Raw genomic sequence first — 14,675 nt, forward strand, 5'->3', positions numbered from 1 at the left:
AACATCGGAATCCAAGGAAAAGCACTGGAATGGATCACCTCATTCCTTGCCGGAAGAACTCCGAGAGTAGGCCTCCCACCATTCAAGTCAGAGGCCACTGAAGTCATCTGCGGCGTGCCACAAGGATCTTCACTCAGCCCCACCCTCTTCAACGTATACATGAGCCCCCTCGCGACCATCGCACGCCAACACAACCTCAACATCATCTCCTACGCTGATGACACTCAACTGATCCTCTCACTCACCAAAGACCCAAACATCGCCAAAACCAACCTACATGAAGGAATGAAAGAGGTAGCCGAATGGATGAAGCATAGCTGTCTGAAACTGAATTCAGACAAAACAGAAGTCCTTATCTTAGGTACCTCCGCCTGGGACGACTCTTGGTGGCCAGAGGCCCTTGGAAAAGCACCCATCCCGACGGATCACGCACGGAACCTAGGCGTCATCCTGGATTCCTCACTCTCGATGACCAGACAAGTCAACGCCGTCTCTTCATCTTGCTTCAACATTCTTCGCATGCTCAAAAAAAATGTCGCTGGATCCCCACCGAAACTAGAAAAACGGTCACCCACGCACTGGTTACAAGCCGCCTGGACTACGGAAACACCCTCTACGCCGGTACCACCGCAAAACTTCAGAAAAAACTCCCAACGCATCCAGAACGCATCAGCCCGACTCATATTAGACATCCCGCGTAAAGAACACATTTCTGGTCACCTGAAAAACCTCCACTGGCTCCCCGTCAATAAGAGGATAACTTTCCGCCTCCTCACCCACGCACCCAAAGCTCTTTACGAACTTGGACCCGAATGCCTCAATACACGTCTTTCCTTCTACACCCCCCCCCCCCCCGCCAGCTGTGCTCTTCCAACCAAGCCCTCGCTGCTGTTCCCCGCGTCAACAAAACCACCATGGGAGGAAGATCATTCTCCTACCTAGCGGCCAAAACCTGGAACTCACTTCCCATGCACCTTCGCCTCACTCAAAACCACCTAGCATTCAGAAAGCAACTTAAAACCTGGATATTCGAGAAGTAATTCCCCACCCCTCTTCAAGCGCCTTGAGACCCTCTGGGTATGTAGCGCGCTATATAAATTTATTGACTTGACTTGACTTGACAATCCTAACCACCGTTCTTTGCAGGCTTCCCAAGCTGTGCAGGGACGTGGACGCTGTTCATTCCGACCTAGCCAGAAGCCGGAAGTCATTGGTCACTCTGCCCTCGGGAAGCTACAGCCTCCAAGCCCTCCTAGTCTGACTCTGCAAGACCACACCACTCCAGTTGGCGGGAGAATCCATCGTCCCACAGGAGGTCCATAACATAGGACAAGTGGGTCTTGCAGATCATTCAGGAGAGCTATTCCCTCCTTTCCTTTCCTCCTCCGCTTCTGCCAAATCAGGACCGGCTGACGGGGGACCATTTAAAATTGCTCCAGGAGGAAGTTACAGTTCTCTTGGCCAAGTGAGCTTTAGAAAGGGAAGAAGAACAAACAAAAGGGTCCGAGGGAATTCTTAAAGTCCTAAATGGATTAATTCCCCCATTCTATATATTCAAAAAACACAATAGAATCCAAAGGACTAGGAAGAGAATATTATAACATATATCTCTTACGGACTACACCATTAAGTATATAACTGAGAAGGAAAACAAAGGTAACACAAGCAAACAGTGAAGAGTAAACCTCAGGATCTCCTCAGGATAGCTGGATTCCCATCAATACACAATCATGTGCCCAGTGTCATCATCTGGGTTACCAAACGGTTTCTCTCCTGCCCCTCTTATCAATCAGAAAGAGCAAAGAGGGAAACCGTATCCTTCTATACGATACTTCTCTCAAGAAGGACAAAGCATGATTGTGTTCGGTAAAAGATATTTGGGGTAATCCTTCTGTGTGCAGTGCTAATATATATATATAGGGAAAAAAGTGATTTAAAAAGGATAAACTAATGAGATAGTTTCTTATTCGTGTAAATAATCAAGTTGATCTCTCATAGTTTTCCTAGTAAAAACAGTGTAGAAGTGAAAAAGATATTTAACTTTTTAAAGATAAAGCAGTTTGAAAATGATTACTGCCTAAACGGTAAACATGTTTCAGCCTCGAGGGTCAGCTTCCCCTGGCTTTCTTCAGGACCAAAGTTTCTATTGTCACTGCATTTATATTGAAAATATGTTCAAACATACAGTCTTACTGTTCACACCTCCATATCCAATCTCTTGTGAAAGTATGATGGGTAAGCTGCATCTGGGGAAATAAATATAACAACTCCTTGTATACCTTTGTATTCACATCTATTTTCAAGAAAAATAATTTTAGATTATTCTATTTTATTTTGTTAAAAAAGTGCGAGGACTTACCATAACTTTCCAAGAGTTAAGCCTCACCTCACTCGGCACCAGCTAAGTTCATTATTTTTGAGGCCCCGCTCTGCAGAGGAAATTCCGACAACATACTTTTGTGTGGGAAAACTAGATGTTTTCAAATACATCCGTAAGCAAAAAACAAACCAAAATCAATGTAGCAATCCATAAATCTCCTAGCATCTATTGATAAAACTCACTGGCTGAGTCTTGAACAGGGGGCATATGTATACACATATTGTTGTTCTTTTACTATGTTCAGTTAAGCATCAATACACAGCCGATATTGGTATTTGTACCTGAAAAACTCAATGAGACTCTCCAAATCGAGAGAATTCTATATACAGACAGTAGTGTGGAACACACAGGTCCTGACCCTGTCTTCTAGTAAAAAAAAAACACAGAATGGAGGGAGGAGCTACGTCCGCAATCAAGATGGCTGCTTAGGCTCCCGGCTCCGTCGACGCTCGTAACCCGCCGTGATATCCTGCATGTTATCCTGACTTAACGCCCAGTCTCTGTGTGCATGAACTGTCCCGCACTCCGATGGTGAAATCCAGAAACTTTTATCAGCTTGTTTGACGGAGTTACATCAAGTGTAAGTTTGCGGCCTGCTCCAGCGGTGAAGCCGGGGCCTGGAGAACTTTCACAGCCGGGCTGTAGTGCAACAACATCGGCCAGGAGACTCAGGCTGGGCCCGGTCGACCGGAGTGGAGGCTTTGTTTCAGCCCGGATTTGGTGGCGACCGTATTCATTGCTCAGTATCGACGGAGGAGTGAGTCTGCGTGCTGCTGGCTGCGGGTGGGATTCAGAAAAGGGGGTGTTGATGAACAGAGTGTCTGAATTAAGCAGACCACTCTTACCCAGTCCAAAGATCAGCGCTTGATCCATCACCGTTATTTATCTCACTGCACCATCCTAGCTCAGAACCTGGCTATATGCAAATCAGTCTGTCCCTGGCCCAGTGCATCATGGGAACAGGGCAGACTAAACTACCAAGCCAATTAACCCGGTTTTCTCCTGCCGGGGTTCGGTGGTTTGGGGTCACTGGCCTGCGGCCTTAACTGGGTTGACCGTGGTTGCGAACAAAGACTGGTCACCCTTCGCATTTACATGTTCGAGATCCTGTCTATCCCCCCCCCGTGGGTGCCCGAATCACCCGGGGAGGTGATAGTGATTGATACCGAGCACGAGATTATTGATCGAACGGTGCATGAGCCATTGCTGCGGTTAATACTGGCAGAACTTTGGACATTCCGCTCACAAGTGGATACTTTGCTGAGCAAGTTGGACTCGCGCCTATCTGAAATTCTCCTGGTGGAACCGGGCCCGGCCTTATTGTTGAAACCGGATTCTGCAGCCTTTCAAAACGCGGCCATGTTGAATCCGTGCGAGGACCCCGTGAAGAAACGAGTACTGGAATCATCGGACGGTGCCCTGGTGGACGGTGTTCCAGAGGATGGCATGGTATTGCTGAACTTTTCACCACTGCCGACTTTGGAGACATCATCAGGCGTTCCCCTCCCGGAGACTTTTGTCTGTGACTTTCTATCTCTTTTGTGGTCATCTTCTCCTTTCCTGGCGACGCTACGACTCCTGTTCAAGACACATTGGGACTGTTCATCTCGGAGGGAGAGTTCGTCTGCATCTACGGTTCCTGAGGACTCACTGCCTGCTGGTAGCCATGGGCTGATTTCTGCTGACTCTTCTCTTCTTTATTGCTTCTTTGTGTGCCTCTGGGTCTCGCTGGAAGGGGTTCGTGTTTTTGTTCGGAAGGGCCAAGGTTAAGATCGGCTGGATCGGGATGGGTTGGCATGGCTTTTACAAGTGTTGGACCTGCAACTGTTTGCTCTAAGAGGCTGGGCGGTGTCTCACGGTACCCTCTAATTTCTCTACATTGCTGTCATAAGGTTATCTTTTACTGACAGGGGGTGGCTGTTTCAGGCGGGGGGTCTAAAAGGGCTGGGAGCCCACATGGATATGCCCTCCTCCGCTCTTCTTTTTCCTACCGTTGGGGTCTTAGTAGTTAGGGGCGACAGGCACGCTGCTAGTGGGGTCAGGCTGTAGCCATTTGCAGGGGTGCAGGGTGGGGGGCTGAAGTTTTTTTGTTTTTTTTTTGCCTTTTTTAATTTCTATGGCCTTCTTTCTTTCTCTTTCTTCTTGTAGGGTCAGTATAACTACAAATCATTCGGAATCTTATCGTATGCTTGTACTTCGTGCTTTGGCTTTTATGATATCTTGATTTGTGGGCGGGCCGGCCTCGAGTATTGGCGCAACATTGAAATGTATATTGTGTGTTCTTTTGTACCGACCTATATGCTCTGGCGCCAAATCTCCATTATAGTGGTCATTACATGTATATCCTGTTTTTACCCTGCCCCCCGCTTCTCCTGTTTGATTGTATGGCACCTGATCCTCTCTTATATAATATAAAATGAAACCTCTGTCTTATCCTGAACTCCGGCTATGCATTCCAATACAAGCTTTACTCTGAATCGCTGCCGGACCTTTGGGTTGTCGGCTGATGAGCTGTGTCGTATTGTGATACCACAAATTGTAATTTGTCTAGCGGCCGGGCCCCGCGGTTGTAGGCCCATGCTTGTATTTCTACTGAATGCTAAAATAAAGGTTTTCACAAAAAAAAACCAGAATACTTTCTAATAAAGATTGAAAGCATCTACATATACCGGCATTCTGAATTGATGTAATTCGTGGTCATGTCTCTCTGTTGTTATAGAGATAGAAACCGTATATATGGTATTGAAAAACGTCCAAATTGTTATCGTATTAGGCCTCTTACATTTTGCTAAGAAAAAACTACTTACTGCTGGTCTAATGGGCTCTTTCACGCTCTTACGGACATAAAACAGAGCCACCTCAACATACCTACTTAGCGCGGAGCAGGAGTTCACCCGGTTACTAGTTACGATTCTCGGGGATAAAGTCTGCCACACGCTTACCTGTCCGTCGGTACCCCCAGTCTAAAGGGTTAGCTAGAGTGGAGGTGCCTGAAGCTTTAGAAAGGGACCCAGATTCAGAAGTAGATAGTGGCTGTTATTCTCGCTACTTTCTGATTCTGAAGAAGAACAAGGAGCTACGGCCCATTTTAGATCTTGGCACCGTCAATGTTTTCCTGAAGAAGGAGAAATTCAAGATGCTCACTCTTGCTCAGATCTTGTCTGCCCTAGACCAAGGAGACTGGATGGTAGTGTTGGACCTGCAGGATGCATATTTTCACATCCCCATTGTTCCAGGCCTAAGGCGTTACCTGCGCTAGAAGGTCAGCCACAAGCACTTTCAGTTTACCGTGCTCCCCTTCAGCCTAACCAGCGCCCCTCGGGTGTTCAGCAAGGTGATGGTGGTTGCAGCTCATTTGTGTAGGTTAGCGGTGTCAGTCTTCCCCTACCTCAACGACTGGCTGTTGAAGGCATTCTTGCCCCAGGCAGTCGTCTCCCACCTTCAGACTACAGTGAATCTCTGGCACTTTAATAGAGAACCCCGGCGAATGCAGAAGTCGCACCTGACTCCTTCTCAGACGCTCCCTTTCATCAGAGCTGATCTGGATACAGTACAGTTTCAGGTCTATCCTCTGGAGCAGCGAGTTTATGATATTCAGGGTAGGATACTGATATTTCAGCCTCTATCCTTTATTTCGGTGAAACTGACTCTGAGGCTGTTGGGCCTCATGGCATCCTACATCCTCTTAAAAAAAGCATGCCAGGTGGTGTGGGAGGGCTCTGCAGAGGGACTTGAAGTTCCAGTGGGCACAGCATCAGGGACATTTCACATATATAATTCATATCTCAGAAGGGACTGCGAAAGATCTGTAGTGGTGGTTGACAAACCCACGATTGGGTCAATGGCATACCCCTCTCCCTTTCTTAACCAGATATCACAGTACTGAAAGATGTGTCACTTCTGGGATGGGGCTGCCATCTGGGAGAGGTGGAGATTAGGGGACACTGGTCTCTGGTGGAGTAGGGGCTACACATAAATTCGTTGGCGCTCCAAACGATTCGGTAGGCATTTCTCAAGTCCAGGGGAGGTTAGTGCAGGAGCTCGCGGGCAACACCACCGCAATGTAGCACTGCAACAATCAGGGTGGCGTGGGGTCGTGGACAGTGTGTTGTGGGCATGGTCCACAGGGATGTGTGCCTTGTCGACTCTTTGTTTTGTTCTGCACCAAGACACGCAGCCTTTTAAGGCAGTGTGTGTGTGCCAGGGCACAGGGCCCCTAATGGTGGCACAATAAGTACTGCAGCCCTTAGGGGCCTTCTCTGGTCACAGGGCCCTGGGTCCCTATGGTACCATTTACCAGGGACTGACATGTGGTCAGAGATGCCAATTGGGTTTAGGTTTCAACATAGTTTTAGTGATGGAACACAGTCCCTGGGTACCTGATTGGTAGGAGCCCAGGGCACACTCAGTCAAAGCACATCTATTCAGCAAAAGCTGGGGGCATACCATGCAAGAAAGAGGGCACTTTCTCACACGCTCCAGGTTTATTGCTCAGCAAAAGTTTCCGGATCCAGCCTGACACTTGGAAAATTCAAGGTAAGGAATCTGCAGCTCGATATTATCTACTAGCTAATGCGTTACCGAAGGCAAGTAACTTATTCATTAAAGCATGTCTCCAGTTTTGTTAGGATGATGGGTTTTTATTTGCCAGAAATAGTTAATTAAATTTCAATCACTTTATCCGTCTGCAAAAGTTCCTCCTTTCTTTTTCAGGTCATATCTTCATGTCCATACCTAGGAGATGGGAGAGCTATGGCTGGGCTGCGCCTCTTGAGTGTGATGCAACCCAATATCCATCCGGCAGTGAGTCATATCTGGGAAAAAGAGATCCCAGCCCTGTTGAGCTACCTGGAAGGTAAAAGCATTTGCGGGCTTTGAAGTAGAAGTGGTTTGTGTAGAGGGGGTGGGGGGCGGGAGCTAGCAAGACAGATGCATATGAGTTACAAAAGCAAGGGATATGCACAGGTGAGTGCAGATTAAGGAAGTGGCCATGTAAAACCAGTGCATTTATTTTCAGTAATCTCAATTCATAAGAAGTCTTTTTATTACATTTTAGGTAAATGCGGCGGGGAGGGTCATATTATCCTGCAGGGTTGAGTAAATTATGTGACGTGAAAAGGCAAATTCTCTTCCAGGTGATCTTCATCAATAGTCCTAAACACTGAATAGTCCCACCCATTTTCGGGTACCCTGAAGCACTTTTCAATATGATATACTGGCTTACCCGTCGCGCGTTGCTGCGATCTCAGAAGAAAGAAAATTCAAGTAAACTTGTTATGATAACATTCAATTTACATTGTCATTTTTATTGAAACATTCATTTTAATATGGGAAACATTTCAAAGTATTGTTTTAATTCTATTTATTTATTCAAGTGCTTGTGGATACACAATATTTTTTGTTTTTCCGTCTGGTGCGTACAGGAATAAATCAGAAGGTTTTCCGACGCGTGAGCTGGCCACATACAGTTAGTTGTCCATGTGAGAAGCACGGATTTTTCAAATCTAGTCCACACACTTGCAGCAATTGTCCTTGTGCTTTGTGGATGGTCATTGCAAAAGCGAGTCGCACCGGAAATTGTAAACTTTGAATTCAAATGGCATATCTGTTGGGATCATTAGAATACGTGGCAACAGTACATCTTCCCCCTTGAATTTCCCATTCAAAATTGTAGCTTTGTTCATCATCTTTTTCACCAAAAGTCTTGTACCGTTGCAAAGTCGTGGTTGCAAATTCAGTATTCGAAAGATTATGAAGGCACTAGGAGGCCGATCTTGAAAAAAAGAATAATGCCAGAAACCTTTTATATCCCCCACTTCAAACCTAGGGGTCAGGGGGGATCTACCCTGCCCCCTTATGGTCATTTCCCCCTTTTTTTTTTGCCACCTCTTGTGTCTTGATTTTACCGAGACACAAGATGGCGGCCGGTCCGGACTGTTTGGAACGTTTACAGACACCCGAGAGCCAATCACCTTTCCGTGCGCATGTCGCGTAGCGCGCCCGGAGCGCTCCCCGGTGCGCGTACCGGGGCACTGCCATAGATATATATATTTTTTTTAACCTAAATTACTCAAAATCCACTGGAGCACATATCTTGAGACATAGCAAAGGCACATCGGGCTACCACTCCCTACAATGTTTCCAAGTTTGGTGAAAATCCATTCAGCCATTCGGGCTAAAAGTGAGGCCGACCGCCCTATGGAAATTAACATGGGGAAAACACGTTTTGGGACCCCCCCTTTTATCTCGGCCCCCGCTTGACGAATCCCCCCCCACATTTTCAGGGAAGGAGCGGAGCGAGCCACGAACTTTGAGAAATTTGCAAAGATTCGTCCACCGGCACGAAAGTTATTCCCAATAGAATGTTGCGGATTTCCTATGGGAAGTAGATCCTAACTATAACTACCTACTGGCGACCGCCAGTAGGTAATATATAGATATAGATATAGATATAGATATATATGTATAGATAGATATAGATATATATATAGATAGATATATAGATATATATAAATATACGAGTGTCACATATGTAGTACATTACACACACACATATTTATTCCGCCTAAAGAGGCTTCAATTTCCAGATTACATTTAAGCTTCATTTTATATAAACACCCAACCCTAGAATAGAATTATGAAAAAGATGCCAATAGACACTCTTTCACAGACCTTTTTGAAAAGGACAGGGAATATTGGGCTTTAGTTGATAGCCTACTATTCAAAGCATAAGCAATAAAAACTGGCTCAGTACCATTAGCAGGCTCACAGTACCTTCTGCATTTCATCTTGCCCTACAGATGACCGGTCAATTCATTTTTCCGGCTCCTCATTAGGATCCTGGAGCACTGAGCTCTTCTTTTTTTTTTTTTTCAATGTTGTCAGAAAAATCTTTCAAACCTTTAAAAATTAACAGGCTTTGTAAGTGTGGTCAGCCATTTTGATACCCATATTGGCCCTCCGTCATTACGCGATGGCTAACTATGTAGGGTCTGTGCAGCAGCTGGGCATGTTTGGTATCAAACAAGTTGGGATCATACCCTAACACTGTTACCGGTGTTGAGGGTATGATTCCATGCTCTGGGAAGCTCCTCCAGGAAGCCCTCAGTATTCCCGTTAACAGCCTTCCGGGGTCTACCAGCAAGCTAGTGCTACTGCCGACCCCAGACACGATTCTGCTCTCCTTCTGCTGCTGACCTCAGCTCAAGCAGGGGAAGAAAGAACAATAGGTTTCCTGTCCCAGGGAGGTTTGACCACCTCCCAAACAGGAATTAGTGTATTGAGCTCGGGTGGGGGCGCTTGCCAGTTCCACCAGACTGCTTTGAAGAGCACATTTTGTGCCCTCCTTTCATACTCCATTTGGAACCAGTTCTTGGAGCCCTTTTCTCCCACTCTGGCGTGAAACTGGACAAAGGACATGGAAGTATGCTTCTCTCAGCCCAGCCCCTCCGCTGGGAGGGAGCCCTGAGTTGTCCTAACCCCTTTCTTACGGTATATAAGGGCTTACCTGTGGTTGGGTCCTCCGATTGTTGTGGGACACGACTCAAACCTGAAACCACGTCACTCTTCTTATCCAGTATTAGGGGTGTCTTTCATAGATTCACATGCCTGAATCATTCCCTGTCGTCGAGACGGGAGCCTCCGGTACATAGAAAAGTAATGTCCTATAGACATACATAGAGAAAATATGCCTAAGGGCCTCACCTTAGTAGCCTATCCTTACCCTTATGCAAAAAGGACCAAACTCTTAGTCAGCCAATCAGCTATGACCTCCCTCTAGAACCTTCCTGGCAGGAGCCTCAGTCCCTCAGATTTTCTACCGCACGTTGTGCTAGGGAGTCTCCAGCCTGAGTTCTCCTCAGGATCTCTTCAAAAAACAATTTGTTCACTTTTAAAAGTGACTTCTTTCTTCTAAACCTCGACAAGGATTACTTCAAACCACTTATCACTACAGTAAGTGATTTATTTCTTCAAAATTCTGGCATGTCTGAATCCCAGAAGAAAGCCCTTTTCAGGGCCTGCTCTTCATGTGGGAAGAAAAGGCTACATGTGGAGGATAAGCATGCGCTATGCTTATATTGCCTTTATCCAGACCACGTCCCTAAAGACTGTAAGATATGTAGGTCTTTCCCCAACAAGACCTTGAGGGACAGAGAAGGTCGCCTGCTCATCTGGCTGGACAGGCTCAAGGAGAGGGAGAATGTGGAATCTTCAGAGGGGAGCATTTCAATGACCTCAGAAGTCTCCCTGAAGAGGCCAAGGGTGGCTTCCCCTGGCCCCTCAGACACACCTCCTATGAAGGCACAGAAGAAGTCTTCGGAGGCAAGATCAACGACATCTTCAGTGTCTGTAAAGGACTCTCAGACTTTTAAGAAGCCTGCACAGTCTTCCAGCAAACTTGCATCATCCTCCTCGGCGCAAAAAAGTTACCACATCGACTACGACTGTGTCGACGACGACAGCGTCGTCGGTTTTCCCATTGACTACGACAACTCCATCGTCGTCAGCAGGTAGACCTATTCCGTCTATAATTCTGTTGAAACAGTCGTCGACGTCCAAAACCTCATCGACGAAGATTGTCCCGTCGACGACTGCATCGTCGATGAAGAGCCCCCCGTCGACGGGTGTGTTGACAACGAAGACGTCGACGACGTCGACGACGAGATCTCCGTCGACGACGAGATCTCAGTCGACGACGAGATCACCGTCGACGAGGAATGAAGCGTCGACGAGCGAATCGTCGACGAGCGCATCGTCGACGAAGGCGTCGTCGACGATGAAATTATCGTCTACGGAGGCGCCGTCGACGAAGAGCTTACCGTCGACGATGGCACCGTCGATGGCGGGATCGTCGTTGACATTAACCACTTCTGAGCCGTGGAAGAAATCCAAGCTGGTGGAAACGTCGTCTCTAACCATGCCACCGTCGACAACACCAGAAACAACGGCAGGGGCTCCTGCAACAGGTTCTGCGTCTGGCAAACCACCTAAGAAGCAGATTACACGGAAACAACGTCACCAAGTAAAGTGCAAACTCATTTGCCTACAGAAATTCTCCAGAGTGAAGAATCGGAAGAAAAAGAACTCCTGGATCAGGCTACTTCCATTTCAGACCTTCACGTGAAATGTCAGAGCACGGACGACGAGGAACAGGAGGAACTGAGCTACCAGGAACACTCTTTCCAAACTAATGTTCGGACGGAGGTCACCCCGATGGTATGCCTTCCCGCTTCAATTGTTAATGACCTCAAATACCTTATCCAGGACTACAAACACCGTTTCCCGGAAACACCAGCAATTGTGACAGGGGACCCGACGCCTACTACAAATACACCAGCGGCAGCCCCAAAACAAACACAGCCTGCTACTAAGGTCCGCCACAATAAAATGCCACCTCAGGTGATAGAATCATCAGATGAGGAAGAAGAGGAACTGGAAGAGGGGGAAGTCCAAGAAATCCAGTCGGACCACGAAGAAGAGGAGGAGTATGTGGCATCTTCCCCAGCCTCACCCCAACCACGCCAGTTAGATTCACCACCAGTGGACATTGGCGGTTTTCATAAAATAGTAGAAAGGGCGGCAAAGCGATTTCATATGGTGATGGAATCAACTGAGACTAAGTGCTTCTTACATGACTTCAAGGAGCAAACACAGAAAACATCGAAGTCTATCCCAAGAATAGAATTTCTCTGGGACCAGGGAAAGAAACTGATGCTGACGCCGGCCTATGTACCTGCGGTGGTTCCACGCCTGGATAAAAAATACAAGGCTCCAACCACAGCGGCAGCTTGCCTTAATGGGCACCCGAAACCAGATTCCGTCGTCACCCAGGCGGCCCAAAAGAATTCTCGCAACTCTTCCTCCCCTCTGTCAGCCCCTCCGGACAAGGAAGGCAGGAAATTAGACACCATCGGTAAACGGTTTACAACAACATCGGCCATGACCATCAAGGTGGCCAACTCCATAGCCCTGTTGGGGCGTTATAACCGCCAGCTCTGGGAAGATATAGTCACATATATAGCGGAACTGCCAGACACAGTTCAGGAGGAAGTCAAGGCACTGCTTATGGAGGGTCAAACCTCGCAGCTGAGATCATCGATTGTGCCATAGATGCAGCCATGACTGGCTTTCGTCAATTAGCTGGGGCAGCAGTCCTGCGCCGTCAAGGATGGCTTAAGGCAACGTCATTCAGACAAGAGGTGCAGACGAAAGTGTTGGACATGCCCTTCGATGGCCAACACCTCTTTGGAGACAAGATTGACGAGGCGCTCCAAACGATAAAGAAAGACACTGATACGGCTAGAGCACTTGGTACTTTACAGGCACGGAATCAGTCCTTTCGAGGCAACAAGTCCAGGGGCCAGTCCTCCTACAGAGGATCCTATCAAAATAGGTCCTCGTATTCCTACCAGAATAAATCCCAGTACCAGCAGAAGCAACAACAAGGTCGTCAGACTTCTTACGGAAGGTCAAACTTCAGGGGCAAAAACCAGAGGAGGGGCACTAGCGGCCGCCAGTGACCAATTACTCCAGCCAGTCCAGCAACTATATCCCTCATTAAAGATTGGAGGAAAATTGACCCATTTCCTCAACAATTGGCATCTCATCACCACAGATCGGTGGGTACTTCAATTAATAAGATTCGGCCATTCCCTGGAATTCACCACCATCCCACCTGCAACTCCTCCCCGCAGGCTGCCACACAAACATCTACGCGTGCTACTTCAGGAAATATCTGCGATGTTGAAGAAAGGAGCAATCGAACGAGTTCCATCGTCTCTAAGAGGGAAAGGATTCTATTCCCGCTTCTTTCTTATACGCAAGAAGGAGAAAAAGTGGAGGCCCATTCTAGACCTCAGGGCTCTGAACTCTTTCCTAAAGAGTCAGTCGTTCAGGATGGTGACGATACAAGAAATACTAGGCATACTGGAAAAAGGAGATTTTATGACATCTTTGGATCTCCAAGATGCCTACTACCACATCCCGATCCTCAAGGGTCACAGAAAATTCCTGAGATTCGAAGTGGCAGGACAGCACTACCAGTTTAAAGTCCTACCGTTTGGCCTCAAATCCGCTCTTCGGATTTTCACCAAGTGCCTTGCACCGGTGGCCGCTTTCCTGCGTCAAATGGGTCACCAAGTCTTCCCATACCTCGACGACTGGCTGGTAAAGGCACCTTCAGCTGCAGGCGTGACCGAATCCTCCAACGCCTGCACCAATCTTTTTCGGCAGCTAGGATTAACTCTCAATCACGAAAAATCCTGCATGACCCCTACAAGAAGCATCACCTTCCTCGGTGCGACCTTAAACACGGGATGCGCAAGGGCATTTCCTTCGAAAGAGAGGCAAAACAAAATAATATCTCTGGCCACGGCTGTGGCATCATGGAAGTCCCTAAGAGTTCGAACCTACAAATCACTCCTCGGGATGATGTCTTCTTGTATACTCCTCATCCCTCACTGCAGACTCAGGATGCGCCCATTACAAGAATGCCCTCACGAACCAATGGACACAGAGTACAGGTTCTTTCGAGGACATTGTAAAGATAACACCACAAATATCCAAGAGTCTGGACTGGTGGAGGAATCACAAGAATTTGTCTGTAGGACTGCCATTCCTACTTCCAGGAGCACCTCAGGTGATCACCACGGATGCCTCCCTGGAAGGCTGGGGAGCTGTCCTTCAGGACCTTCGAATAAGCTGCAAATGGACAAATCAGGAGAAACAACTCCATATCAATCTTCTGGAACTGAGGGCTGTGTATCTGGCACTACAAGCCTTTTTACCACGCATTCAGAACTCCCAGGTGCTCGTCAGAACGGACAACACCACGACGATGCACTATCTCAACAAACAGGGAGGAACGCGTTCGCTCACTCTATCACGCGAATCGCAAAAGGTCTGGAACTGGCTTGTACTCCATGGGATCACGCTAAGGGCGGACTATGTCCCGGGCAAAGACAACACCATTGCGGACGCCCTAAGCAGACAAACATCCCTCTCCCACGAGTGGGAGCTCGACAAGAGTACACTGGATCGCATATTCTCAGAATGGGGAGTCCCAGGAATCGACCTGTTTGCCACCAAGGAGAACGCCAAATGCCCAAACTACGCAAGTTGGCGTCCCCAACCAAGGTCACTCGGAAATGCTTTTTCCATCGGTTGGTTCAGCGTATTTGCGTATGCTTTTCCACCATTTCCGATGATTCCCAGGGTCCTCAGGAAGATGAAGGCGGAGCCTTGTACCCTGATCCTAATTGCCCCGTTCTGGCCGAGGCAGCACTGGTTCTCGGAC

The 14,675-nt window shown here is 47.6% G+C and overlaps 1 protein-coding gene across 2 annotated transcripts in view; it reads left to right on the plus strand.

Moving 5' to 3' along the window:
- Positions 1-14,675, plus strand: part of MROH1 (maestro heat like repeat family member 1) — a 2,204,128-nt gene that overhangs the window by 909,234 nt on the left and 1,280,219 nt on the right. For both annotated transcript variants that reach the window (XM_086966435.1, XM_086966436.1), the window contains exon 17: positions 7,094-7,235. In XM_086966435.1, coding sequence (XP_086822561.1) covers positions 7,094-7,235 — 142 coding nt within the window. The remainder of the gene's footprint in view (positions 1-7,093; positions 7,236-14,675) is intronic.

The sequence above is a fragment of the Lissotriton vulgaris genome, chromosome 4_1 (genome assembly GCF_964263255.1).
Source record: "Lissotriton vulgaris chromosome 4_1, aLisVul1.2, whole genome shotgun sequence".
In the NCBI taxonomy this organism is placed as follows: Eukaryota; Metazoa; Chordata; class Amphibia; order Caudata; family Salamandridae; genus Lissotriton; species Lissotriton vulgaris.